The following is a 26,825-nucleotide window of genomic DNA, read 5'->3' as shown; positions in this document are numbered from 1 at the left end:
AGGACGTTGAAAATGAAGCGATCATCGTTTCGTCCTTGACGACAACACAATGACAATAAAGATGACGCGTCTTAACTAGGGATGAATCACTGACAATACGCATCTTCTTCGGAATTGCGATAGCGGAGAATTACCTATTTAAGGCAACGTCGAATCGGTCGAAAGAAAAATGAATCGCCATGCGATTCGCGCGCATTTATTTACATGAGACTTTTCCAAATCGAGTTTCTCATCTCTCTGACTGTGTATAAACGAAAAATCCGTGTCTGGCCGACTTCCTCGTATTCTTGTTCCGAGGAGTCACTTGATTTTTTTTTTTAATGTTTGCAAGCGTCTTTCATGTCTATTTCTAATCTATCCCGACTGTGACGCTGTGCATCATTTCGAAAGTAACGTTTAGCAAAAGGTCGAAGAAGAAATACTTAAAACGATGCTCGCCGCATATGCGAGATAATTAAAGCGTCCATGTACCTTTATTTTCTCGAAACGTGTTCCGATAACTAATCGCGCTCGAACGTTGGTCATCTCGTTCATTAGAGATAGCGAAGCAAGATCCACTTGCGGGATGAGAAGAACCGTGTAATGTAAAATCGTCACGCTCTTTCGTGCTCGTATTTTAAACGCACGTAATTATTACATAAAATATTGAATGTAATTAAATAGAAATTGCAGCAAGAGAAAGAAAAGCTAAGTAAAAATCAATTGGAAAAGTTAATCGATGTCTGTTGGTTTTGTTTTTTTTATTGCAAACTCTGGGGAGAGGGGGGGGAGAGAGACAAGTTGGATTACGTAAAATCACTTCCTGTGATTTCGTTCATGTCAATGTAAAAAAGTAAAAAAAAAAAAAAAAATCAGCGTTACAACAATTTTCGATCAAACTCGTACACACGCAGAAATGCAAAGAGATGATGTCACATAAATATGTAAAATCGTGATGATGGGCGGGCAGCTCGTTAAGGCACCGTCTTTCCTTTTCTTCTTCATTAATGACAACATGGTCACCGCGATCATTACTTCCAAGGAACTGGTTCTAAGATCCATTGTTGATCGAGATTCCTAGTACAGGCCGCTATTACAGGCGTGTCGTCGTCGGTTGCCGCTTGAAGGCACATCTCAGAAGGCACATGTAAAAACACCTTTGTCTGAAAAAAAATTGCGAATTTTATTCTCTTTGTAAAATCCTGCAAGAAGATATCACAGTTTGTTATCACACCTTTTCGTCGTATTGCCACTTTTGCCTGTCGCGACCGCTGCAAGCCATTATTCTCACTTTCGGCGTTTTCTGCTGCGTGTCTCGGTCGGACGCGTCCAAGCACACGCTCTCGTCCGTCATTATCACACCGCTGTTCGTCATGACGAACATCTGGCTGAGCATCGGCCGCGGTATGCACGATTGCAGGCGCGCGTTTCCTGAAGGTTGTGTGTAAGAACCTTTCGCGCTCGGTCGCATAATACATTTCTTTGTCGCAGCATGCACTATCTAATGTTACAATCGACTGTAATCCATTTTCGAGAAAGGGAAAGACGTTGTTTTGAGAGAAACAAACATTACCCTGCCGAAGAATCGGTCGTCCGTGGGGAAGAAGTGTTCGGGCCACACGTTCTCCAAATACCACTCGAAACTCTTGCACTGCAGTCTCTCGCGCAAAGCCAGTCTCAAGCGAATTTGCTGTTTGTACCTTAATCTAGCGGCCTCTGATAAAATTCGGAGTATTAATATCTGTGTTTCAAAGTCTAGCTCGGTAATCATTCAACAGACGTTGCGCGCGTATCAAAATTGTTTAGCAGCTTTACTCACCGGGATTGAACTTGAAGTAGAACTCCGCCCACTGATCCATCCATACCAGAGCGACTCTGGCAATGTTGCCGTACAAAATCTCGCCGACGCCGCCCGGGAACGTGTAAGGCGAGGACTTTCGAAAGAGATGTCCGACGTGAGAACACGGCGCAATTTCGATGCTGCCTCCGCACTGCCATGCTCGGAACGACAGCTCGAGATTCTCGCCGCCCCAGATTCGCATCTGATCGTCGTAGCTTCCGAGTTTGAAGAAATACTCCCGGTTCATCGAGAACAATCCGCCCGCCATGGCGGGAGTTCGAAATGGCTCGACGATATTGTCGCGTCTCTCCTTCAACAACCGACCGTTCAGAGTCAGCCAACGAAAGTGCAAGTCCCAGTTGAATGCACCCCAATGAAGCTCAAACGATCTGTGAAAATTAAAGTAAATTTTTTGGTATCACGTTTAAACAGTTTCGTTGCCAGTTTCTTGAGTGATAAACAATAACTTCTACCTTGTGTAACTGAAAGTGTCGTCGTTTATTATATCGATCACCGGCGAGATGATTCTTGTTGCGTTTTGACCGACTGCCTCGAGCAAAGGTTCCAACCATCCTGCAGAGAGCGCGCACGATATTAACACTGTATGCGAAATTGTTCACGGGTTTTATCGCGGGTGATATTGTGATACAGTAGCTTACCAACCGTACATTCGCAGTGAGCGTCGAGAAAAGTGAGAACCTCGCCCTTAGCTTCGGTCGCTCCCACAATCCTGGCTTTTATTAATCCTACTCGTTCACTGGACCGCAAAACTTTCGTGGGAACGGTCAAATTTTTCACGTAATCGTCCAAGGATTTCTTCAGAAATTCTAGCAGAAAGCGGATCGGTTAATGACGAAGAAAATTGATTGTAACAAAGATTTAATGTATTTACTCACCTCTTTCACTTTTGTCATCAACAAGAATAATCTCTTCTAACAATTCTCTCGGAGATCTGTTGATCACACTGTGTACCGTCCGCAACAATGTACTCCAAGCCTCATTGTGAAATACTATGATGATCGAGGTTTTTGGCAAAGTACCCAAGTTCGCGTATCTCGAAATGCACCTGCAAAAGTTTGGAAACACAACATTGTTTACTGTAACAATCTCGGACAAAAAATTTGTAGAAAAGATTTGATGAATTATTTATCATACAAATTTGAGCAGCACAGCTTTTTACCTTTTTTTTCTAACATCCGGTAGAGTTCGATTCAATGGGATTCTATCGCTGGCCATCAAATTGAATCGGTTAATCTGATACAATTGTTGCATTTTATAAAAATCTTTCGGATGTATAACCACAGGTTCTCCATTTTTACCCTCGAACGGTACCGGATCGAATAAATTTTGGTTAATAATATCTGAAAACAAAAAAGTACCACTTGTACTCATATTCCTCTTATAATTCTTCAAATATATATTCAGAGATTCATTTTTTTGTAATCGCATTACCCTTTGTGATATTCGGAGCTTTCAAGGAATCTACAGAGTCTCCGATGTAATGGCCAACTACAACATGAATTCCTCGACGATCGATGTACTCTTGTTGATTTTCGTGTGATCTTTAATCCGCAGAAGACAGAATGTTAACGAGTTGTTGTGCAAGTCAAGCCGAATATAAAAAGATACTACAGAGTTAATTTTAAATTCTACAAATTACCGAAAAGAGATAAAGTTGTCCCGTGATTGATAAAAGTTCATCTCTCTGTTCCTGGACCAAATCAGAAATATGCCCACAACTACAACGATCAAAAAAATGATCGTCGACAGACGACGAGGTCGTCTTAATCTGAACCACATTCTGCTCGCTCATTGATCCACATATCAAATGTATTCACTTGCTCGACGCGTGTCGACGCAGAGTCCATCTACGCACTGTGATCGATTTGTTTTAAGAAGTTTCACTTCACATCTTACTTCAGCTGCCCAAACTTATCACACGAAATTGCCTTTTCTTATCGCAACCTTCCGCGATCAGTAGGTCAGGTCATTGCGACAAAAAAGCTATACTTCCAGAATGTTTTTGAAATAAAATCTGAAAAATAACAGTTTATTTACAATTTACAATGCATATAAAGAAATATATCATTTTTTAACTATAAACCATTTAAAAAATTAAGTAATTTTTAGTTATAAATTTCTACTTTACATAGAAATTTTGTAATCTTAATTTTATGCAATACCGCACTTGCCAAGCCTTTGAGCAAGAGTGAAAGTTAAATGTAACAAAATATATATTACACTACTGAAGAAAACTGCTGCGGTATAAACAACTCATATCAGCTGTGATAACATCACGACATTAATTACACATTAATTCATATCTCCGTTATTTACCTCGCAATTTCCAAAAAAACACTTTGTCACACCCGGAACGCCTGACGTTTCCGATCTCCCGACGCCGAAATGGCATCGCCATTAGCAGCTGACGCTCGAAAACGACAACCATTTAAAGCGTGTTGCACGGCAGAGATGAACATGCGGATGTCGTGGTACGCCATCGGGTCTCGGGAGGGCGACATCGTCGTCTTGCATGCAGTTCGCCACGTTGGAAGACTTGACGGGTCGTTGCATCTTGTGTCAGACGTACCGATTTATGTGAAGTTCCTGTTTACAGCGGTCCGAATCACGTCAAGGTGAGAACACATTATTTAATCAAGACACCGACTTCGACTGCCTCGATGTATTTAAAAAAAAAAGAAGAAATCATGATGTCACTTATAAATTAATTTCTGCAACACGTCGACTGTATTTTTAACACTATCATACATTATGTTAATGCAATTAATATGTACTTCTGTTATTTGAACTTCTTGTGTTTTGCTATCACGTTGTTCAGACATAAGCTTTCCAGGCGGACAAGCTTTTTTGGATTTCTTAACAAATGTACATCATGTGTTAAGTAGTAATGTTTTTTTCTTGTCATGTATACAGATGAAAGTCAAGGAGCTACAGAAGACAGTGAATGTAGCATGGTCCCCGTCAGCTATGCATCACATTATGCTGGCTGCGGGGACGGCAGCGCAGCAGCTAGATAGCAGTTTCGGCACTGCTGCCAGTTTGGAGTTGTATTTGCTGAATCTCGAACAACCGGGATATGATTTAAAACTCCAAGCGAGTGTTCCTAGTGATCATAGGTTAGTTTCATTGACATAGAAATTTTATTTAATGTTCCAACTAATGTGTCATTTTTGAATTTGATTCAGGTTTCACAAGATCATCTGGGGATCTTACGGAAATCTTCCAACAGGTTTTATCATTGGAGGTTGTGACGATGGCGTTGTAAAGATTTATTCTGGTACTAGAGTATTGATCAGGGACAGTAACTGTCTGATTAGCGACTCTCACAAACACTCTGGTCCTGTTAGAGCTATGGATTTTAATCCTTTTCGGGAAAACAATCAGCTGGCTACTGGTGCAACAGAGAGTGAGATCTTCATCTGGGATATTAATACAAACACTCCAACCACTCTTTACAAGGGTCAAGGATCGGAAGATGTTCAGCACGTTACGTGGAATAAACAAGGTTTCTTTACTTTAAATTATGAATAATTTAAATGAATCAAATATAGAGTAGGTTTATAAAATTAATATTTATTCTTTTATTTTGCAGCAAAGGACATTCTTGCTTCTACATTTTCACATGGCTGTGTCATATGGAATGTAAAAGAAAAAAAGCCAATACATAAAGTGACAAATGCAAATTCAAGGGTATAATTTTTTTCATTAGAATACATTGTGTGAAGACATACGCAATTTAATGTTAAAATTACACAATTATTTATGTTCTGATAATAGGTACGTTGGAAAGCTACGCAATGGCATCCAGAAATTGGGACACAATTCTGTATAGCGTCTGAAGATGATCAGACGCCCATTATCGAATTATGGGATCTCAGATATTTATCCTCACCTTTGAGAACACTGCAAGGTCATCAGCGTGGGGTTCTCTCAATTGCATGGAATCCAGAGGATCCTGATTTGCTTTTGAGCTGTGCCAAGGATAACAGAATTCTATGCTGGAATCCCAACTCCAATGTTGTGGTACGCGATATATTTCTGAATTTTTAAATGTTTGAAAAAATTAATCAAACTTCAAGTTTTAATGTTTTTTCAACGACAGAATGGCGAAGTGATATGTGAGCTAGCACAGACAACTCAATGGACGTTTGAAGTGTCTTGGTGTCCGAGGAATCCAGCGTTACTTGTTGGTAGCAGTTTTGACGGTCACGCTGCTGTCTACTCTTTGCTTGGTGGACAGGTGCAAGAAACGTACAACACAATTCTCGATTCATTTCCAGGAGTGGATCCTTTCGCACATCCTCTTCCGCCCACAGCGCAAACAAAAGTACCGGTATTGACTAAAGCCCCGAAATGGCTGAAGAGACCAGTAGGCGCATCGTTTGGAGTAAGCGCTCGCATTACAACAGATAATCACGGAAATTTATGGGATATTTAATAAATAATATAATGCTATTTTTTAACAGTTTGGTGGTAAATTAATAACGTTCGAGAATCAACCTGCTGATCCGGAAAGAAAACTAAATCCGTGCAGAAAAGTTACTGTGTCACAAATGGTCACACAACCCAGTCTCATTCAACGTTCAAACAAACTGAAATTGGCGCTGGAGACTGAGCAGTACAGCGAGTTCTGCAAGGACAAGATTGACAAATCTCCGGACGAGCATAACAAAAAGATTTGGAGTTGCGTGCGCGCTTACTTCGAAGAAAATGTGACGAAGAATATTTTGGAATTGCTGGGTTACGATATCGAGGCGATGAACAATAAGTTGAATCAGTTTGTGTCTCAAGATGATGTCAACACCATCACGGAAGGCGTATCTAATCTCAACAATGTTAGATTTTTAACATGTTATGTGTGCATTTAAAATGTTTAAAATTGTTTTTCTAATTAAATACGTTTTCCCTTTGCTTACTTTAGATGTTGAATGGAGATATAGCTAGCAAAACTAGATTTGACAATGTCGCACAGGAGCAAGAGTCTACGAAACTAGCACCATCAAGTAAATTCGCAGATAGTGCTTTCGCCATAAACACCTCCGATAGTAAGTAACGCGCGCTGATAGCTCTGCAAACTGAACAAAATTTATGAATTTAATTTTCACTTGTGTTGCTCTGTTTTTAGCCAACGATGGTCTTATTAGTCAAGCGATTCTTGTGGGCAACATCGAAGCTGCTGTGTCTTTGTGTTTTTCTAGCAAAAGGTACGCTGACGCCATCATCCTTTCGATGGCTGCCGGTCCCGAGCTGTTGGCACGTACCCAATATAAATATTTCTCTGAACATTCCGGTGCATTAAATTCTCTCATCAACTCATTAGTCAGCGAGAATTGGATAGAAGTTGTGAAAAACAGCGATATAAAGTGCTGGAAAGAAGTGTTAGTCGGTATATTTACACATTCCAATCAGGAACAGTCTACTTTGTGCGGTAAGGATCTGATATAAAATATCAACAGAAACAATCTGTCGCGATAATTGATCGATTTTACGCTTATATAATGTTTGTTTTTTTTTTTTTTTTTGCAACAGATATGCTGGGTGACCGTTTGGTATCGTGCGAAAACCCGGCTCTTAGAAAGCAAGCGCAAATTTGTTACATTTGTTCCGGCAACTTGAACAAGTTGGTTGAGGTGTCTGATGCTGATATTCAAGAGATCGTAGAATTAATAGTGATAATGCAAAAAGCCTTGGCATTCCAAGGTGTCAGAGAACACCAGGTAGATAATAATATCGCTACTGTATTGTCTAAATACGCCGAGATGCTGGCGGCAGAAGGCAATTTGGAAGCGGCCTTGAATTACCTCGGGAACAGTCAGGATCAAAGAGTTCTAATGTTGAGAGAACGGCTGTTGAAAGCTTTGAGCTACGTGCAAGACCAGAGGCACGTTGCGAAACCTGCGACTCAGAATTATTACTACGATCAAACGCGAAGATCGTCAAGTTCTCAGAACGTGTACAATCCGCTGCAGCAACCGTTGCAACATTCGTTGCAGCAACCGTTGCAGCAGCAAACATTGCAACAACCTTTACAGCAACCATTGCAACAGCCGTTACAGCCGACATTACAGCAACCGTTGCAACATTCGTTACAGCAGCCGCTGCAACAACCGTTGCAGCAGACGACACCTGTGCAAAGTTGGAATACGAATCCCCTGAAACCATCTTACGGAACTCCGAGTCAATTTAACCCTCAGCAGCCTCAGCAGTCGTATGGAATACCTCCTCCTCCTCTTCAATCATCTCTTCAGCAAACGCAGTCTACGATGTACGATCAATATTCCTCACCACATCTGTACAATCAGGGTGCGGTGACACAGCCTCCTCCCCCACCTCCACCGACGTCCACTGCGAATTTGAGCGGCTCGAGACCGTCCAGTGTTGGACCACAGTCGAGATCCAAATATCTGATAGATCCGTCTGTGAAGTCCACACCGTCGTATAGCCAGGGTGGTTTTCCGCCACCGAATCCGTACAATTCTCAGCAAATTGCGCCCGTTCCTGGCTACCCCGTCGCGTCAAATCTTCCGCAGAATCCTCCGTATCAACCCCAAGTTCCTATGATGAACAATCCTTATCCCGCCCAGTCGACAGGCTTTACAAATACGCCTAAAGAAATCTCCGAACCATTCAAACCGCCTCCGTCGAACATCATGCCGCCGCCCATGCAAAACGCGCCTCAGACTCAAATGTACGATCTTGTCAGAACTCAGCCTGCTTCGCAAATGCAACAATTTGGAAACGAAAACGCGTATCAGTTGCCACCTCAGCCATCTGGATGGAACGATCCGCCGATTGCGAAGAGTTCCAAAGTGCAGGTAAGAATCAGAATTCAAGTTCGTTTAAGATCGACAGCTCTTTTAATACTTAGTCACGAGATTTATTGAAATCACATAGCCAGTACTGGCACTATTCAACAAAAACGAAATGTCTGCGGAACATGCCGGTACCAGGAAGTGGAAGGCAAAGCATTCGAAAGGTGTAGACGTTAAGGTAGCCAGCTTTATGCTTGAGATTGCTGTATATGCAATGTCTCGTCATAGTTTCGTGCCCACACCGTTTTATCTAGGTTTCCATATTTTAAAATTAATAATCCGATTGATTGTAACAATTTCTTATCCGTGTGATCACAGAAATACTAATAGAAGTGTGTTGTGCGAAAGAAAGAGTTTAAACTGCTTTTTTGCATCTTAAAATTGATATCACGCAGATTATCAGTTCGTTATTTTATTTTATAATCAATTTTTCTATAAATAATTTTTTATCAATATCTATCACTTCAAGTGTTAAGAAGTGATTTTGTGGAGCTTTATTGAGAGCTTTTGTCTATCTATATGATATCGTACGATGACGTTGTCAATCATTACTGCGAAGTGGCTGGAAAATAATTTGTGATATATTTGTTAAGAATGAATCATTTAATTTTTTTCCAGCAGAAATCAGAGATTCAACCACATCTTCCGATCATGCATCCATTAATGCCTGGTCAGACAGAACCGAATGTGAGTTTTACACATATCTTTCTCGGTGTAGTTTCGATTATAAACTAATTTGTTTTATGTGACATTTTAGCCGTTACCCCAGGATAATTTCTATCAAGAACCTCATGCACCTTACAATCCACAATATGGACAGCCCATGCAACCAGGCAACGCACCGCTTCTTAACAAACCGCTTGAACAACCATTACAATCGCTACAACCGCTACATCAATCGTCACAGCCTGAGGTGCCTGCCAGAATGGCCGAACCTGAGAAACCTAAAGCGCCTATTCCCGAGCAGCATTTGCATTTAAAGACGATACTGGACGAATTGAGAGATCAGTGCTATGAGCACGCGAAAAATCCCGTAAGCGTTTAATTTTCAATATATTGTACTTGATATTCTTAATATATACGCACATGTTACAACGATATTTGCAATATCAACACATTTTGTTTTGTTATTTAATGTAAAGCGTTTGTATTATTTTCGTAGCAAATCAAAAAGAAGATAGAAGATGTATCGAAGAAGTTGGAGGTGCTATATGATTGCCTTAGAGAAAATAAGGTATACAAATTGATTCTTTAATAATATACAACTCTCAATGTGGTAACCTGACTCTGAAGAATTCAATTGTAAATTCGAAGATGTACAATTGTACAGATGTGGTGAATGACATCAGAACCAAGGAAATAAGTGCTTTAACTTATGAAAATATTTTTTTCAGCTATCTCAAAATACTTTGCAAGGATTACATCAGATATCGCAGATGATACAAAATGGCAATTACACCGGCGGATTAGATTTACACACGCAATTAGTGTCAGGGCCAGATTTTAGTCAAATAGCTTCCTTTATGCCTGGAATTAAAGTATTACTTCTAAGTGCACTTCAACTGAGCGTCTATATCAGATAGAATGTCCAGATATAAAGAAATCATATATGTTAAATTGTTCATATGTACTCGTTACAAAATTTTATAACACTAAACTCCGTATATATATAATAAAAAGAATATTATTTGTTATTATATTAACTTTACAAAATAATATCCACACGTTAATATAAGGCAATAATAATGTAATAAGTAATTATAAATATATATATATACACACACACATATATATATATATATAAAATAAAACATACATTTTCTATAAACATAAATTTGAATAATAAATGTACAAAAAAATTTCATATATTTTACACTTTATTTTAATTTGTACAAATTCTAACAAATAGTGAAAATTCTATGATTGTTAAATAATTTTACTTAGCTCATTGAATAATTAAACTATGTAAAATAGCGGTTTTTTCGTTGATAATAAATTTCTGTAACAACTCGTCCAATGGGTCAATACCGTCCCGCGCGGCTTGACGACGCATAGCTTGTTTCACTTCCTCACGCACGCCTTTGTCGGCACCGCGAGTAGTTATACGCCGATCTGAAGACAGAAATGTTTTAAATAATTTCTCTGACTCTCTTGTACATTTATTATAATTATTTATAATTATTAAAAACAAAAGTTATATAAATAATTTACATTTATAATAATGTCAGAAGGGAAATGCAAGAGAAACGCAAACGAGAATTTGGTCATTAGCATGTCAAAAAAATATGTATATTCGGCGCTTGAATTTTATTGCTTATATTATTTGTCTCACTTTTAATCAAATTTATGTACGTACTTTGTACAATCCCCGAACTGGGACTTATGTCCAATGATACTCCTCCACCATGATCGGTCCACAGATACGTCAGTTCTTCCAGAATATCCACACATATTATGTACATCTGGAATAATGAATAAGAAAAACTTCCGCGACTGAGAATACGTTCAGTAATTGTGGTTAAAGTGCTAGCTTCTTGCGGCCAGTCTATTTGTATCAGAACCAACGCGTGTCCAATAGCCAAATCCCCGACGCTTCCAGGCAAGGAAAAATTTTCCTACAATATAATTTTTTTTTTAATGTATAAAAATAAACAAATATATTAAATATAGAAAAAATATATATATATATATATAAACTAAGAACGTATTATCTTTAGAGATGAAAAGAAAATATTACCTTTATGGCCGAGAGTAGCAATCTGCAACAATATTGTAAGATAGGGAATCGGGCGAGAGTCAGATAATGCAAATGCCTCACACTTGGGACTGTTAAATTGTAAGATACTTTTCCCGGTACAGTAGGCAATGAGCTTGCTACCAGAGAAACATGTTCGAGCATTCCCTGACAAAAAAAATCACAGTGACGTTTTGCAATTTGTTACATTTTCACAAAAATATGATCATGTGGTCGCACATATATACCTTGTAATCTTTTAAAAAGAAGCATGTACTGGCCAAACGAAGATTAACGGTCAAACTGTTGCCTTCCTGCGACAATCTGCCTAGCACTTCGTGATGTAAACCTTTGTACATCGACAAATCAGTTAAGAACGGGTTCAGCCAGCTGTCTAGCCGCAGCTGTTGATTAAGTTTGCTTATTTCTCTCTGAAGATAGTCGGTACTGTGCAATAAATCCCATAGCTTGACCGTCAGTGCCAAGCCGTTGCCATTGTAGTCACAATCGCTGGTTATTATTATTCCAGCACTATCATCTCGTTTGCGCTTCTTCAATTTGGGTTCTGGCTTATGAAATTAAAGATACGTATAAAGTACAACAGATTACGATCATCCAATATCATGAGAATCTCAGTTTGTCACCTGCGGGAGAATGCGCCGCTTCTCCGAAAGCTTCCACCAGACAGTACAACGTTTCATCACTGTTGAGAAAAGTGGCGTGTTCGTTCAATATTCTCAGTAATATCACAACTGTGCACATCAACAGCTGCCTGCCTATGAGAGACTCCTCGCACAGACTTGTGTTGTGTGCAAGCGCGTACTGTTGCAGTCGGTCGCTGTACACTTCGCGATTCCAGGGCGTGGCAAACAAACCGCTCAGTTCCCATCCCAATTTCTTGCCTATCAAGTCCACAATTTGGAACAGTCTATCCCACGGATTCGGAATTTGCGCGTCTTGCGGCTGTTGTATATAAGCCAAATAAAATTCCACTGCTTTGCAGAGCAGTCGCAAACAGAGGCGAGGATTCAACTCTACCGAGGTTGCGCCTAACAGCGGCAATGCGTCACAAGCCAATAACTTTCTGAAACCATTCACAGCCTTGCCCGGATGACTGTGCTTTTCCGCAGTCAAGAGAGTTTCCACCAAACGTGGCTGCAACAACATAACTAATAAATATATCCTGTAGAGAATAAGTAACCTATATTTTATATATTTTAACTATACATACTCCATGGGTTGCTACGGTTTGGGGAAATCTACGTATCAGTAAGAGCAACAGTTTGCAATGCTCCATAGTGTCCTCACTGTGATCAGCTGTCATCACAAGCAGCCTGTGTTGCAACTCTTGCGGAATGTGTTGGAACATTTGGCAGAGAAATTCTGATTCGCCGTCACACTGTTCCAGACGTAGACATGTTGTCACCATTTCTATCTCTTTCCATATCTCACGATCTTCAGGAAAATTTTGAAATCTGTTTAAAACAAAAAAATAACAATTAAAGGAGGAAATGGTGCATATAAAAAGTAAACGATAATCAATACTCACATTTCACTGAAGCACTTTGCCGCTTCTTTCACATTTTTCGACAACTTCTCGATACGATAAGCCTCGAACTAGAACAAATGAATCTTGCATCACTATTTTTATACTATTAACATGTACAGTTTGAACTTTTTGAGTTTTTAAAACTTTATTTACTTTGAAGAAGTAAATTCTATTTAAATTAGAAAATAAAGAGAAGTTAAATGTACTTACGCATTGATTGCTAATTTACCTGAATCTTTGCGCTGTGAGGAAACAGAGATCTTGCAGTAATTAGCCACGATTTCGCAGCGTAAATATCAACCGGCAAAGCTTCCTTAGCTCTCATTATTAAGTAATCTTCCTTGGATATTTGATTATCCGGTCCGGACGGTTTTTCCAACATAGTGCACTAGATTTATCTTAAAAAATTCTATTTATATAAATTTGCGCAATTCTCCGACAAGTATCCCGATGTGATATTCCTGTAAACATTAACCTCCACCACTGACATCTAACAATTTCAATGGCAAAGCGATCACCTCGTGGTTATCGTGGTACGTCGCATGCGCCACGCGCAACATGCGCGCTCTTTGAACTCAACGTGATTTGAATTTTTCAGCCGGAAGGTGACGCCATTTCGAAGTTGCGCGAGGAACTAAAATATCGATCTGTCGGACAGCGAGATGCGTGAGAAGAAAAATAGTTTGTTCGCGCATCAGTTTTGTATTTAAAAAATTAGAAGAACAATGTTGCAGAATGAATGAAAACAAACCATCGAGGTAATTGCAAAATAACAAGAATAAATTGTAAGTTGCGAATGAATAAAACCAACGCTCTGATATCATTATGTATGAAAACGTTTTAAAATCGAAAGCATATGTTGAACTTTCGTTACTGATAAAAGTATTTTATTTTCAATTAATTGTTACGGCTATAAAAAGATTATAGAAAACAAATGATCATTTTACTTTACAAGTGCAATCTCAAATAATATTATTTATCTATTAGCGTTTTCGACTGATAGGGGGATTAAAAACGATTAGACGTCAACTCGATAAATCAAGCAATATGTCAGTTTGCAAAATTGACACTAATAATTGCTTCAACAATTGTAAACATAAACCTCCTCAAATCAAACGCGCTACGTAGATAAAAAAAATTATAAATAAACACACGTGTCACGTGAACACACTTAAATAGAGAGTTCTCTTACAAAGATCGCCCTTTATTTACTCGGTTGGTAACCTGTCCGGAAAGTGGCGCAGTCTAGGACTGAGAAAAGGACGTTTTTCTCTTTGTCTTTCGTTCAACTCGACTATTTTCAGTATCGCTTTTTAGTATTATTTTTGCCTATTTTCAGACGCAATGTTCTAGAATATAAGCTTTTGCCAAGATCGGACTTCTCTCATGTTTTAGAAAGTGAAATTTTATTGTGACAATCTCATATTGTTTTCCGTTCGCTTTTCTCGGTACTTGAATGTGTGTAGAAAATGTTTTGCATTATAAAAATATGATTATGTGACAATAAGAAAGCATAACTTTTAATCTTTTAATTTTTTTTATTTTTTTGTTTAGCGGTTGAAGTGTCGCAGCGAGTTCAAAGGAGAACTAGTGTAATTTATAAAAAAAATTCATTATACAAGATTGAAAATACTTATATCGATTCTACTGATCACTTTTCTTTGAGACAGACTGTATATTTTTTACGGTCTTTACTCTTGAAAACGTTTTCTCGATTTGATACAGTAATGAAATAACAACCAGATCAAAAAATTAATAACTTCGAATCGTTGAGAGGTTTTTCGAAGTCAATAAATTCAGTTGCTTTTTTTTTTTAATGATCATCAACCGCCGCGCACTTCGCGTCGATTGATCCGGTCGACGCGGCAGCCGTGATGATTTTTCTTGAGATTTGCCGCTCGGCGCGTCTCACGGCGGAGATAGCCGGCAACAAAGACGTAATTTTGCAAATCTCCTGAGCGATATGGATACTACACGTCCGTGCGGCGAACCCGAGTATATAGTTCCATTTATAAAGATATAACAGGCGGCTAAATCCGGCTTAGTTTCCTCAACGCAGATTCCAAAGGTGCCTTTCCGCGGAAAGCTCCCTTTAAGTAGTAATGGCGTTTTGGCTTTGTATCCGACGGCATTTCCGGATTCGACGCGTTAAAGCATCGGAAATAAAATTCCATCAGTGTTCGCGCGGGGTTCCGATTTATATTTATTGTATAGGGCGAAAAAACGAGCCATCGGAAAAAATCGAGCGCTCGAAAAGTGCTTCGCAATAAGCATGCGCGCTGAGAAATTAAAGGGCTCATAATTTGTCGTTACGACGGCCGTCCGATTCTTTTTTTTTTTTTTTATCTTAGTTGTTTTTCATAATGCAATTCTTTTTGTAAGAAAGACGTCAAAATTTCTTTTAAGACGCAATCGGGAAAGTTCAAGTGCGTCAAATTTCCTCCGGTTATTCCTCGTGCGTCGCGCGATTTGCACAGAAGCAACGATACGTTCTCTGCCTCGTGCGCGCAAGCAAATTTCGCATCTGCAAGATGGTTAAAGGGGATGTCTGATGGTTGTGGTAGTTATCCTCTCTGTCTCGGAGGCCCACCCCTCTGCGGCTTCTCACAATGGCAACAAAATTACCGAGGAAATTCAATTCCTAGTTGGATGTGCGTCGCGCGTATAGCAGCTCGCGCGTATACAGGGTGTTTCATCTTAATTTATCTCTCCTACGGAAACTTTTTTATTTTTGATTAGGTGGAAAAAATGCTTCGGACAAAAGTTGCTTGGTATGAAAAAAAAAAAAAAAAAAACGTGTAAGAAGTAAATATGACAGGATTCACTTCGGAATCATGTGTTTCCCTTCAAGCCAAAAACAACTTTTGCCTAAAGAATTTGTCTCTACAATCAAGATATAAAAATTCTGAGAGGGAAGTAAATCAAAATCGATCGCTGAGAAACAGCGTCTGAACAAAAACCGGATAAATAATATCTCAAGTCAAAGCAACGGCGATCCTGTTACATAATTTTTCATATTTGATTCCACTAGAAAATTATTGTTTGTTTTTTATCTGCGTGTGATATAAAAAAGCGCACATTCAAAAGTTGCTTCACAATTTTCTCGAAAAATTTGCTGTAAGATTGCGTTTCATGGCAAGAGTAAAAGCAGTTAATTAATTAATTAATTGTTTATTATATAATCGAACGATCTCTTCGGGGATCTGTACGAGAGGAAGACGACGACGGTGGCGGCGGTGGCAGTCGACTGGAAATATCTTTGTGTGTGTATGTCCGTGCGCATATGGCTATATGTAACGCGGCGGCAGGCACTATAGATAGCTTAGGTTGGTTAGTTAGCGTGCAAGTACACGTATCAAAGGCACTCAGAATCCGAGCTTAACAAAGGCAGCTGCGAGTTTACTAACCGTGTCACGTAGTACGTGTATGTATACCTTACCTGTCTTGCGCCCCCGCGCGCACCCGCCCGCCCGCCTGTCCCGTTCGCTCGCTCGCTCGCTCACTTCGCAAAATCTCCTGGCGAACCGTATAACTTTGGTCTTAATGCGTCAACGGGGAACGGGATAAGTTTCGACCGGTTTCAATTAAAACTAATTATTCCCAGCGTAATCGGAGCTCCCGCGGGCGATCGCGGTTAATTGTATACGCAAGGGCGTGTTTACGGATGGAAGAGATCTCCGCGTCGACACTAAATAGAAAACGAGAGGGTTTAAACACGAGATAATTCGCTCGGAACAACCTCACCGCGACCGGCGGTTATAAATGTCGGGTAGGTTAATGTCGCAGCGAACTCGGCGAAGTGTATTGAATGTCGATGTTTGACGATCGCACTTGGTGATAATAATATCGAACAAATATTTAGCGGTAAGATAAATAAATTAACGAAACGAACAATACGGATTAAATCCGCGAGAGCGCGGATGAAAATTATTTATGCAAATATTTGTATGTACATTTTCAATTGATTAATAATACGCACATCAGCTCGATTTGCAGGCAGCAAGTCATTTTTCGTAATGACTAATTAATTGATTTCCTTTCTGTTACAAATTTATTTCGAATTTATTTTATTTTATTTTTTTTTTTTAATTTACATTTCAATATTTCAATATTTCGCGCATCGCTTTGTTGTATATTATTTATTAATTCTCGTTAATACGTTCATATTAACGATAGCGCGATCCGTACCATTTTTTCCGGCTATGTTTTTATCATCGGCGGTAAATAACGTCATTATTCGGGAAAAAATCTGTTAGCGAATAATTTCTATACACCGATTCGCATTGTTTGAAATGAAATTCGTAATCGAAAAAGTTTTTTCGGCTTTGAACATAAAAAACGGAGAACGCGCAAGGTCGTGAGGCGAACGCACGTGTAGCGGTGTAAACCCGGTGTAGCAACCGCGTAGGGACGCGGCCGAACTCGATATTGATCGACGACGTGACGCGGGTCAAGTACATACACACGCGAGAATTACGGTAGCGGGCGCGATAAACATCGCAAATTCGGTACGCGCTTCTCCACGGTGTTAGAGAGCAGGGCTATCATCACACATTTCGAGCCAAATGTGCAACTATATCTACTTAGGTCCTACTTAGGCCCCATTTGACGCAGGGGATTTAGATTGCATTTGAATGGGATTTTTTAGCCGGCGGATTTTCGTCTCGGATTGAGCCATTGTGTCTTTTAAAAGCGACCACCTAACGGCCCTTGACACGCTATCGTTTGTCTCTCTATGCGTTTCGAGCGCACTCGTCGCTCCCTCCGCGTCGTTGAAGCTTTTCGACAACGATGACGACTCTGGATCTGTTTTTTTTTTTTTTTTCTAACGAACCACATGATTATCTTTTTCGCAAAAGTTAATGGGAATCAAAGGAACAGTTTCAAAGAGTAGACCATAAATATTGCCATTTTATGAAATTTGTTGAAACATCTGTGTTGGATGTCACGCACGTGCCTGACATTTGCCCGAAACAACTTTCAGTCTGTACGCGTTTGCCGTTTATCAGAATTAACTTCTGTTACATGTTTGTGGATACACGCGGACACGTGTAAGGATTAATCGTCGCGTTTTATTTAGCTAATATTGGCAGATGCAACCTTGCTTAATCCGAGCCACAAATCGTCAATCTGGTACGGGAGAACATAATGAAAATCTAATAAGCACATTCACGCCCCAAAAATTAGCTCTCGAACGAATAAATGCGAATTGTGTGCGCATTTCGGAATGAAAAGAATTGACTGCAACGACCGTGCGTTTTTCTCTTATTGGCGTCATTAAACAGCGCTTTGTCAAATTTGTCACAATTTGAGACAGTTACGTTGAAAACCACGCGAGCGACGCGGCAAAATAAAACAGGAACGAATTTTTGCGCACAAGGAATGCGACGGTAATAATTCTTTTGACAATACTTGTGCGAGCGGCAGCGACAGCAGATGTATTGGCACTCAGCACGCGCTAAAATATTGTCCCTCATACGCCACCCCATACATCGAATTATTTTGGTTCTGCGATAATTCACCCCTAATACATCCCCGTGTCCCTTTCTGCGTAAAGCGGCAGGAAGAGGAAAATGTGATTCGATCTTTTTGATGGAAATGCGAAAACATCGCGTGTGAAGGCACTCTTCCTGAAAATTCGCCACGAGAGATTAGCAGAATTTATCCGACGGGAGTGATATATGAGCGTGGCGCGCATCAAAGCGAACTGTGAATGTCGGAGTTTTATTAAACAATATAAATCTATAATATTCGACTTTACGAGTAAACAGAGTCTTTGAAATATCCTAATGCCGTTCTCTTATACGCGAGTTTTCACATCGAATTGTCTTCCGCGCGTTTGCTCAAATGAATGAAAAAAAAGACAAATAAATAAAACCATTAAAAAAATTTCAATAACGCGTCTCTCAATCTTCTAATTGAATTGTCGTTGTTTAAATCCCGTCTAGCATTTTCCGATAAAAACAACCCTCGACGCAATTATCCGATTACGGAGAAGGTTCGAAAAATTTGCCGAACAGCTTAACACGTCATCGCGCGGTGATGGGACAGCGCACGATCGCGTTGCAGCGCGATAGCTTCAATGCCGAAATCCTTTGCCCGTGCCGAATCCGGCTGGGGGTGTCAGAGGTCGATTCCGGTGTAATTTTTGGAAAGCCGGTGCGCGTCGAATAGTAGGCGCGCGCGGCGCGGCGTATAGGTACATATATCGACGCGCGCGATAATCCGTCGCGGCCGACTATTGTCGACGTGAAATTGAATTTCGTCAATTAGATTTTCGACGTTTACGGTTGGTTAATTCGCGCGCCCGTTACTCCACAATGAACTAGCGTCGTCGTACGCCGACAGCTGTACGTACAAGCGATACGTACTTTCGTGCCTAATCGATACCCCCGGGGCTCTTCGCCCAATTCTCGCATTATTATAAATGTGGCCTCGGGCCTAATTTTGCCAGATCACGAGCCCGTGTCTAATCCATTTTCTGTTCACTCTGAATTTGAGATCATCTAACAAGATCAATCAATGAATACGGATAATTCGCAACGATTTCACTTGAACTGACACGTGATAATCAAAACGCGAGAAAGGATCGATTTAAATATTTGCGTTTATTGTAACACATGATTGTGTCGAGTAAACTTAAATAATAAATAATAGTACAAGAAAAAAACCAATTTTTTTGAAGTGCGCGTCGTTCCATCATTGCATGACGACGTGTTTTTAATTTTTCGAACGAGGGTTTCTCCGCACTCGATAATTGCGTCGAGAGTGTCTTCGTTCGTACTTGAGCTTGAAATGATAAACGCTATTAGATTTTGGGTGAAAACTCCTTGAAAATCCGTCATTCAAGCAGCGCGTGGAAAAATGTCATCGAGAACGAAAATCCTTCTCGCGGCAATTCGTAATTGAAATGCCTCGAAGATCGTCGCTCGAGGACGCGACGGCCAGATTTGAATATTCCTCCGTTCTAATTCCTTTCCGTTCGACAAAAGATGTCATTCTCATCTCCCTTTCTGCTCGCGCGATCTCCTCTTCCTCGCTCTTTCCCCCGCGTTCCCGGGAGAGTCGAAGTTTGCGTCGAGCGTCTTGGTTAATCACTATAATTGATATTCCGCTGATATCACCGTGGCGAGTAACGGAGTAACACGGTAACGAAGTAATCCGATTAAAGGGGGCCTCTTATTGGTTCGCGCTCGCTCATTCTCCCGGATTGAGTTATATTATTACCGTCGTTCTGGTGAGACGGAGACAGAGAAAACAGGCGAGACAGTCCTCCTCTCGCGACTAGGCAATTTTCGAATCGACGACGAGCGCGAACACTGATACGTACACACGATCGACGGCGAACTTGCGGCGACAGCAATTAGCGAGAAAAACGAGTCGAGATGTATTCGAAAAATAGACCTAATCGGTCGACTGACGCATAAATTTACACACAGAGAAACGGAACAAAACATGAACGTCTGACAAACTATATATTACACATATGAGATGTGTCAGAAATAACGCATGAAAATCAAACTCAAAAAATAGTGAGAGAGAGAAGTGGAAAAACAACACGTGACAGGGAAAGGGGTAAAAAAGAGAATACTATATATATTATATGTAATATTCCATATCTATATATAATACACACACATACGCATATATATATACTGTAATCACGTGATCGGGATCAGCGATCGGCCGCGCGGCCGAGGTCAGTGACCCCGCCAAGGCCGCGCGGCCGAGGTCAGTGACCCCGCCAAGGCCGCGCGGCGGAGTTCAGTGACATTACTGTAGTATGTATATAATACATATAATACAATATAAAGTATAATATTATAAATATATAATATTATAATATATTTTAAATATATAATAAAGTATATGTATAATATATGTATTATTTAATGTTATATATAATATAAATTACAGTCACGTTATTTTCACGTGTTGTTTTTTTACTCTTTCCTGTCACATGACTTTAGTTACGTTTTTAATTTTCTCTACATATACGACGACCTCAAAATCGCTTTTCATTATTTATTCTCTCGATCTTACCGATTCGATTCGACTTGATCAACCAACCAACCAATCGGCAACGCGGAAAAGAGGCAACAATAGATGCGATACATTCGGCTCCAAAACGCGCACTTCTCGGTCCAAATGCCCTTTTTTATACAGGACACAATAATGTAAAGAAATTGCCGCGCGCGTGTTTGATTTTATTACAAAATATAAATATTTTAAAAAAAACAAACATCTCATCAATAATTCAATTATTGATTACGTACTTTGACTTAATAAATAAGTGTAATGTTGAAGATAATTCTTTTGTGATGCGCGGGAATGGGGAGAGAGATAATAGAGCGATCGCATTTATAAATCAAAAACGATGATTATCCACGCGGGAACACGCGGGCTCGCGCATTTCCAAGAGCCGAGACAAAGGTGTCGTGACACCAGCTCTTTCCGGCAGCAGCGTTTCGTTTAACAGGAACAATGACGTATCGGCGACTTCCGGCACCGACCGGCCGCCGGTATCTTCCGCGCGCACTACGCAGGATCCCATTCCAGCGGATCCTACAGAACCGCAACACGCAAGGGCGGTTACGGAACACAGCTCGCTGATTTCCGACGTTAATGACATATTTGCAACAATAATATTCTGTGTAAACGAGTATATTATATAATGGCGCAATATGCATACCGCGCGGGAAACCGAGAGCCGCCACGTATAGTCCAGACTCGGACTATAATAGGAAGGAAAAGGATATTTTTAGAAAAAATAAATACACATGTGTGTGCAGGCGTGTGTGTGTGTAGCGTACTTTGTAGTATTATTTACATATAAATCATATCGCAATTGCGACAATAAAAATAAGTTTGCCATATTTCGGAAAACACACATAGGAAAATAAAATTTTTTATATTATGCTAATTTCTCGACCGCGATTTTGCGTACGACACATTACGAAAATTCATGTTTAAAATTCAACGAATAAAAATACACTTTGCGAAATCTCTGATATTACGAAAAGTTCGCAATTAATTTTTCTAAAGTCAAGTGCGATTTAAACGCCGGAAAAAAAATACACACAAACGTCGTTTGATTCCCGCGTCAATGAAGAAAATTCTCATTTACGCTGTGATCCGTCCGATCCTGAGTGCGTTTACGAAACGTATACGTACGCGTGTGCAGATCGTTACGTTCCTGTCGTGTACATACATACGTATTGTGCACAGCACTCGTGCGTGCACACGCACGGACTGACGCGTGCGTTTTCCTTGCCGTGTGCGTTGCGATGTGGGTGGATGGCACTCACGGCCGCAGGAAACAGCGCATCACGGTAATAACCGTCATCAAACGAAAACCACTTAGAACCAGACCGGGTTCCACGTGAAAAATTCGTTGTTTTACATCCGAACGCGGAGGCACGCTACGTCGAAAATTGTCGACGATCGCGAGGAGCGGTACGCGGGAAATCATAATCGCGCTTCTTGCCAAGTTTATATCTCTGGTTTTTTTCCTCTGTTTTTTTCCGATGATCTTTCTGAATTATTCTGTGCGCGCGCGTGTGATTTCTCAAATATTCCGTTTCATCCCTTTCGAGCTCATTCCCGCGGAAAAATACTCTTTACGTGTATTTTTGATTATGTGAAACAACAATTCTTCGCGCAAACATTGTTACTCGTCGAGGCGTTTTCACAACTCTCCAAGTTTGTTTTTCTTTTGCATAAATTGTTCTGGAGATGTGCAGCTTCGAAGTTTCAACACCGACTCAACATGTATGACCTTCGCCAAAACGCCCTAAGCGAGGGCGTTTAACTACCCACGCTTCGCAATCTTGCGACGTCGCGCGCTGTTTCCCGCCTATCCATGCCTCGACTCGAACGTCGCGAAAAATTATGTAATTTTTTCGCGACTGTATTACAACTAAAAATTTGAGAATTGCAATTTTTTTTATATAGTATACTGGTCATCGCAATGTCGTACACGGACTACTTTCGCTTTATCATCGCTATTGCGTTAGCCGTATCTCTTTATTTTATATGTAATGAGACATGTAATGTTTTTCCCAAACACAATTATAGTTTGACAGCTAGAGTTTAACCTTTTCGTTACGTGGCGACTGTAGCCGCTCGCCACGAAACTGTGTTCAATATTATAATTACGTAATTATTATAATTACTGTATATAATGTACTGTATATAATGTTTACGAATTTAATGTTTATGAATATTTATTAATGTTACGTTTACAAATATTTGTTTCAATGTTTAATTAAACTCGAAATAAGTAAACTTGATCGTCGAGCGAAAAGGTTAAAATGTCACCACCATCCAATTCGGGGTTGCGGGTCAATATGAGCCGCACAAGTGTCCGATCTTCCGTGAGATTCGGATTCTGAATTATTTATGATTTTTTAAGTATTTTGTTTCGTTACCCCGCAAGCGCTTCTCAAGGCTAGTCACCGCGAAAACACGCTCCTTACGTGTATTGTTATAGTTAGTACAGTTACATTACTCGCATTATTAACCGCTGTGCAATTTGCGTAAGCATAATTGAAGTTCTTCCAAACGTTTTTTTTTTAACTATATTCCCGTCGGTCGCAAAAATGTTTTCGCGAAGTGTAGTCGCAGTGTAATCGAAGGACATTTTTGTGTGTCTCGCGATGGTGGGATATGAAAGTGGCAATAAGCTCCCGGTAATCGTCGGATCCGAAAATCGTCGTGAAAAAGTGGGCGCAAAAACCTGGTGATTTAATGACACACTTTGATTTGACGTTTATTGCCTTTTTGCAACAGGAGATACCTGTAATTCGCAAGCGCGCGGGAGAGAACGTGTGTGTGTGTGTGTGTGTGTGTGTGTTGTTGATTTTTCAGACTTGCTCGTTCACGGACACAGGAAACGGCGCATCATGGTAATAAACCATCATCACACGGCGACCAGTTAGAGACGAGATGGAAGATTTGCGGAAAATTCACCATACATCCACGACGAAATATAATCTAACAGAGATATCCAATTGAAAATAAGACGCTTTCAACTGGAGACCGGTCACGCTAACGGTTCTTGCACAATCTTCTTTTAACGATTCCAACGTACGCTGTTGCATTCAAGCGTGTAATTATCGTAATTTCTTGTAAAATTTTATCATCACTGCGTACACACATACACGTGCGCGCGCGGGCGAAGTTCGAATTAAATTTTCCGTTTTCTTTCCGCGACGCAACTAGAATTATGATTGAAAAAAATAATTGAAAAATAAATAAAGATTGTACAAGAGAGTCTTCTTATATACTTTGTCAGTTGAAAAAAATCAATCCGGAAATCTGAAAGCCCGCAGACCTGAAGGTCTAACCATCGTGATCTGGTCTGATGATGTCATCAGCGATAATTACGCGAACTTCAAGAGAGTTTGATTCAATTGAGAAGCATCGTTCGCTAACAAGCGGTCGTGATGTTGGTGCAGCATTAAACTGTCCGCAATATCCGCTGTTTCAGTGCGGACCGCGAACAAAATAGGAGACAAAAAAATAAGAACTAGATGTCGACGGGGTGGAGGGAAGGAAGGAGAGAAGAGAGAGAGAGAGAGAGAGAGAGAAAGAGAGAGGGAACGGGGGACGGGAACAGACATCAGAGAAATTACAGCCGCATGCTGTATTCAGGAAACGACGCATTCTATTGTGCTTTTGTCATAGTTAAACTGTCAGGCCGATTCTGCGTCAAGCCAATTTATGCTCACGTGTCCCGATTTAGTCGCGCGATCCTCTGCCGCTACACCGCGCGGCGCACGTTCTGCTGTCCCGCATAATTCCACAGAATTTTCTGCGTCCGCATACGAGAAAATACGCCCTTCTCTCGTAAAAAGAGAAAAAAAGAGACGGCAAACAACGGCGCTTGACACTGCGGGGCAATTTGCGTGGGCGCCAAATGCTCGTTCACGCTTCTTCGTCCGCCGAGATTTTTCGCGCGGAATTATTTCGGGTGTTACGTCCTGGCCTATGGTTACGACTTTGGTGGACACATCGCGTATCCCATCCCGACGCAGCGACAAAGAGGAAGATCGGAGGGAAGTCAGATGTGCGGTTCGAACGAGACAGTTCGACGACGCAAATAAGTCAAGCCCCGATATCGCGCTGTAATTTCTGTTCGTAATCTCACTCATCCCAGAACGACGGTCTATTTGTAAAAGTTTTTTTTATCAACAACTTTTTATAATAAACAATGAGCGAAGGCTCTTTGAAAGACATTCAGGAGGATGACCTTTACGTGTGAAAAACCAGGATCATTAAGAGGAACATTTTTTAAAGGAGAGTTTTATCAAAAAAAACTCGCGACTGCGGCGATTTGCATAATACCGTGTAAAGTAATTAGGGAATTATGCGCGCCGCTATCTGGACGATGATCACATCCAGGCGAGTCGGATTTGTTTGAATCCCGGCGAAGTTTATTCCAGCTTAACGATCGCCATTCCCCGGACGACGCTCGCAAGTCGCAAGAGGCCGGGACTCCGGCGGCAATTAGCGTAATTCCTTAATTCAATAATAATTGAAAGGAGAGAACGGTTGGTCGAGAGCTAGTAATCGAGCCACGCCCCAAGCGTTCGTGATATGCCGACGAATAGAGGAGGACGACGATTTCCTCCCGGCTTGTCTTGTGATCGAAACTCTATAAAGAGCTCGCGCTCCAACGGGAATATATATATATACCTGTATATGTATACACTCCATGAATTCTCTCAATAAACTTCATTCGCGAGCGTCTTATCGTCGCTAACAAGTCGAACTGAACTTTCTTAATTATGCATCTCGTGATGACAATCATAATAACTGCGTCTATTGATCAGCGCGCGCTTATTGAGAGAGCGTCACGGAAGAAAAAACGAGCTGCTTTAAAATTGATAATTGTGACTGGAAACCAAGCTCGTCGTCGACGCGCGATTTATCGAGCAAACAATAATATTAATTAGTCCGTTTTAATATCTGTATTAATCAAGTCTCTCTCGGCAGAAATTCGAGGATATTGTTGTTTTTCATTGTTTACAATCCCAAATTAAATGCTTTGTTATGTAAAATTATTCAGATGAATCATTCTGTTATGGCTTTTAATTGTTCGCTCTCTCGCGCGAACTGTATGTGCCGCAACGTGGCGAATCTCTTGCGTGGAAGAGATCGGAAGCGAGCGAAACGATCGGCGGCCACGCAGCCAAGAAGAGAATACTTTCATTCGCGGCGCGTAATACCAGATAATTAGCGGAGGTGCTAAAATATTCTACGGCTTCGAGGAAAAGCGTGCTTAAATAAAGCCGACCGCTCGACCGCTTTCGACGAACGAATCTCTTTATGAATAAAACATCGCTTTGAGGATTCAAGTAACAAATTACGCGTTTTGAGAAAAAAAAATGTTTTCAATAACGACGATTTAAATCTGCGTGCGTGATCGGTACAACAACGTTCGCGCCGAGACTTTCTTCGAGTGGAAAAGCGCTGGATATGTAAGAATTTCTTTAAAATTTTCCATTTTCTCGTGAAAATCTCGATTCAAACGTCTGGCGCGCATCGATATATCACGTTGATGAACGAGTGAAATCGCTCGACAAAACTAGATCAGTTGTACAAAACTAGATCAGTTGTACAATTAGGACTTCATTTTGTTCTCATCACACGCGCAGCGTTTTACGCTGCGATTCCAAGCGCGTAACAGAGCGAGTGTGTCGCGACGAGCGTCGAGGGATGGGCCCGTCGCGACATCCACACACCCGCTTCTGGAAATTACGTTATCTTATGCCAGCGGGATATCCGTGATTGTGTCGATGACGTCAGCGACATCGGTCGTTCGCCTAATGGAATCTTTCACTGTGTACATCAACGCCTCTGTCAAAGCGCTCGAAGATTTTGTTA

General features: G+C 40.6%; 3 protein-coding genes across 5 annotated transcripts; 1 reads left to right on the top strand and 2 right to left on the bottom strand.

Moving 5' to 3' along the window:
- Positions 1–721: 721 nt before the first annotated feature.
- Positions 722–4,269, bottom strand: LOC109861565 (polypeptide N-acetylgalactosaminyltransferase 3-like). Its single transcript, XM_020441263.1, has 11 exons — positions 4,157–4,269; positions 3,480–3,854; positions 3,272–3,381; positions 3,000–3,180; positions 2,716–2,885; positions 2,479–2,646; positions 2,293–2,392; positions 1,799–2,208; positions 1,553–1,695; positions 1,214–1,480; positions 722–1,142 (listed from the first exon to the last, which is right to left on the bottom strand). Exons 2-11 carry the CDS (start codon positions 3,617–3,619, stop codon positions 1,011–1,013), a joined length of 1,821 nt encoding a protein of 606 aa, XP_020296852.1. The 5' UTR covers positions 3,620–3,854; positions 4,157–4,269; the 3' UTR covers positions 722–1,010.
- Positions 4,270–4,352: 83 nt separating this feature from the next.
- Positions 4,353–10,411, top strand: LOC109861553 (protein transport protein Sec31A). 3 transcript variants are annotated; one of them, XM_020441251.1, is made up of 15 exons: positions 4,353–4,455; positions 4,754–4,956; positions 5,026–5,345; positions 5,433–5,530; positions 5,618–5,863; positions 5,943–6,227; positions 6,307–6,675; positions 6,762–6,885; positions 6,966–7,268; positions 7,370–8,655; positions 8,735–8,830; positions 9,274–9,339; positions 9,410–9,685; positions 9,815–9,886; positions 10,047–10,411. In XM_020441251.1, the coding sequence occupies exons 2-15, from the start codon at positions 4,754–4,756 to the stop codon at positions 10,233–10,235; spliced, it is 3,933 nt and encodes a 1,310-aa protein (XP_020296840.1). In that variant the 5' UTR covers positions 4,353–4,455; the 3' UTR covers positions 10,236–10,411. The 3 variants fall into 3 exon arrangements, with proteins under 3 accessions (XP_020296840.1, XP_020296848.1, XP_020296844.1); XM_020441259.1 differs by lacking the exon at positions 8,735–8,830; XM_020441255.1 differs by lacking the exon at positions 8,735–8,830 and having other exon boundaries at positions 9,271–9,339.
- A 100-nt stretch (positions 10,412–10,511) lies between these two features.
- Positions 10,512–13,445, bottom strand: LOC109861688 (integrator complex subunit 10). Its single transcript, XM_020441448.1, has 8 exons — positions 13,165–13,445; positions 12,936–13,003; positions 12,618–12,861; positions 12,031–12,541; positions 11,635–11,951; positions 11,390–11,554; positions 11,009–11,267; positions 10,512–10,764 (listed from the first exon to the last, which is right to left on the bottom strand). The coding sequence occupies exons 1-8, from the start codon at positions 13,315–13,317 to the stop codon at positions 10,598–10,600; spliced, it is 1,884 nt and encodes a 627-aa protein (XP_020297037.1). The 5' UTR covers positions 13,318–13,445; the 3' UTR covers positions 10,512–10,597.
- Positions 13,446–26,825: the final 13,380 nt, after the last annotated feature.

This window comes from Pseudomyrmex gracilis, unplaced genomic scaffold (genome assembly GCF_002006095.1).
Source record: "Pseudomyrmex gracilis isolate BER0280 unplaced genomic scaffold, ASM200609v1 scaffold_9, whole genome shotgun sequence".
Taxonomy (NCBI): domain Eukaryota; kingdom Metazoa; phylum Arthropoda; class Insecta; order Hymenoptera; family Formicidae; genus Pseudomyrmex; species Pseudomyrmex gracilis.
Note: the sequence above shows the minus strand (reverse complement) of the source record. Positions and strands in the feature narration are given on the sequence as shown.

What these genes read in the sequence shown, in the direction of transcription:
- LOC109861565 (XM_020441263.1), bottom strand. Translation starts at nt 3,619, where the DNA reads ATGTGGTTCAGATTAAGACGACCTCGTCGTCTGTCGACGATCATTTTT. An exon ending in TCACTGCGAATGTACGGTTG is followed by an intron (nt 2,393 to 2,478) that starts GTAAGCTACTGT and finishes CGCTCTCTGCAG; the next exon opens with GATGGTTGGAACCTTTGCTC. An exon ending in GACACTTTCAGTTACACAAG is followed by an intron (nt 2,209 to 2,292) that starts GTAGAAGTTATT and finishes TAATTTTCACAG; the next exon opens with ATCGTTTGAGCTTCATTGGG.
- LOC109861553 (XM_020441251.1), top strand. Translation starts at nt 4,754, where the DNA reads ATGAAAGTCAAGGAGCTACAGAAGACAGTGAATGTAGCATGGTCCCCG. An exon ending in ATCCCAACTCCAATGTTGTG is followed by an intron (nt 5,864 to 5,942) that starts GTACGCGATATA and finishes TTTCAACGACAG; the next exon opens with AATGGCGAAGTGATATGTGA. An exon ending in ATGAGCACGCGAAAAATCCC is followed by an intron (nt 9,686 to 9,814) that starts GTAAGCGTTTAA and finishes TTATTTTCGTAG; the next exon opens with CAAATCAAAAAGAAGATAGA.
- LOC109861688 (XM_020441448.1), bottom strand. Translation starts at nt 13,317, where the DNA reads ATGTTGGAAAAACCGTCCGGACCGGATAATCAAATATCCAAGGAAGAT. An exon ending in CTCACAGCGCAAAGATTCAG is followed by an intron (nt 13,004 to 13,164) that starts GTAAATTAGCAA and finishes CATTTGTTCTAG; the next exon opens with TTCGAGGCTTATCGTATCGA. An exon ending in CAGTTCGGGGATTGTACAAA is followed by an intron (nt 10,765 to 11,008) that starts GTACGTACATAA and finishes TTCTGTCTTCAG; the next exon opens with ATCGGCGTATAACTACTCGC.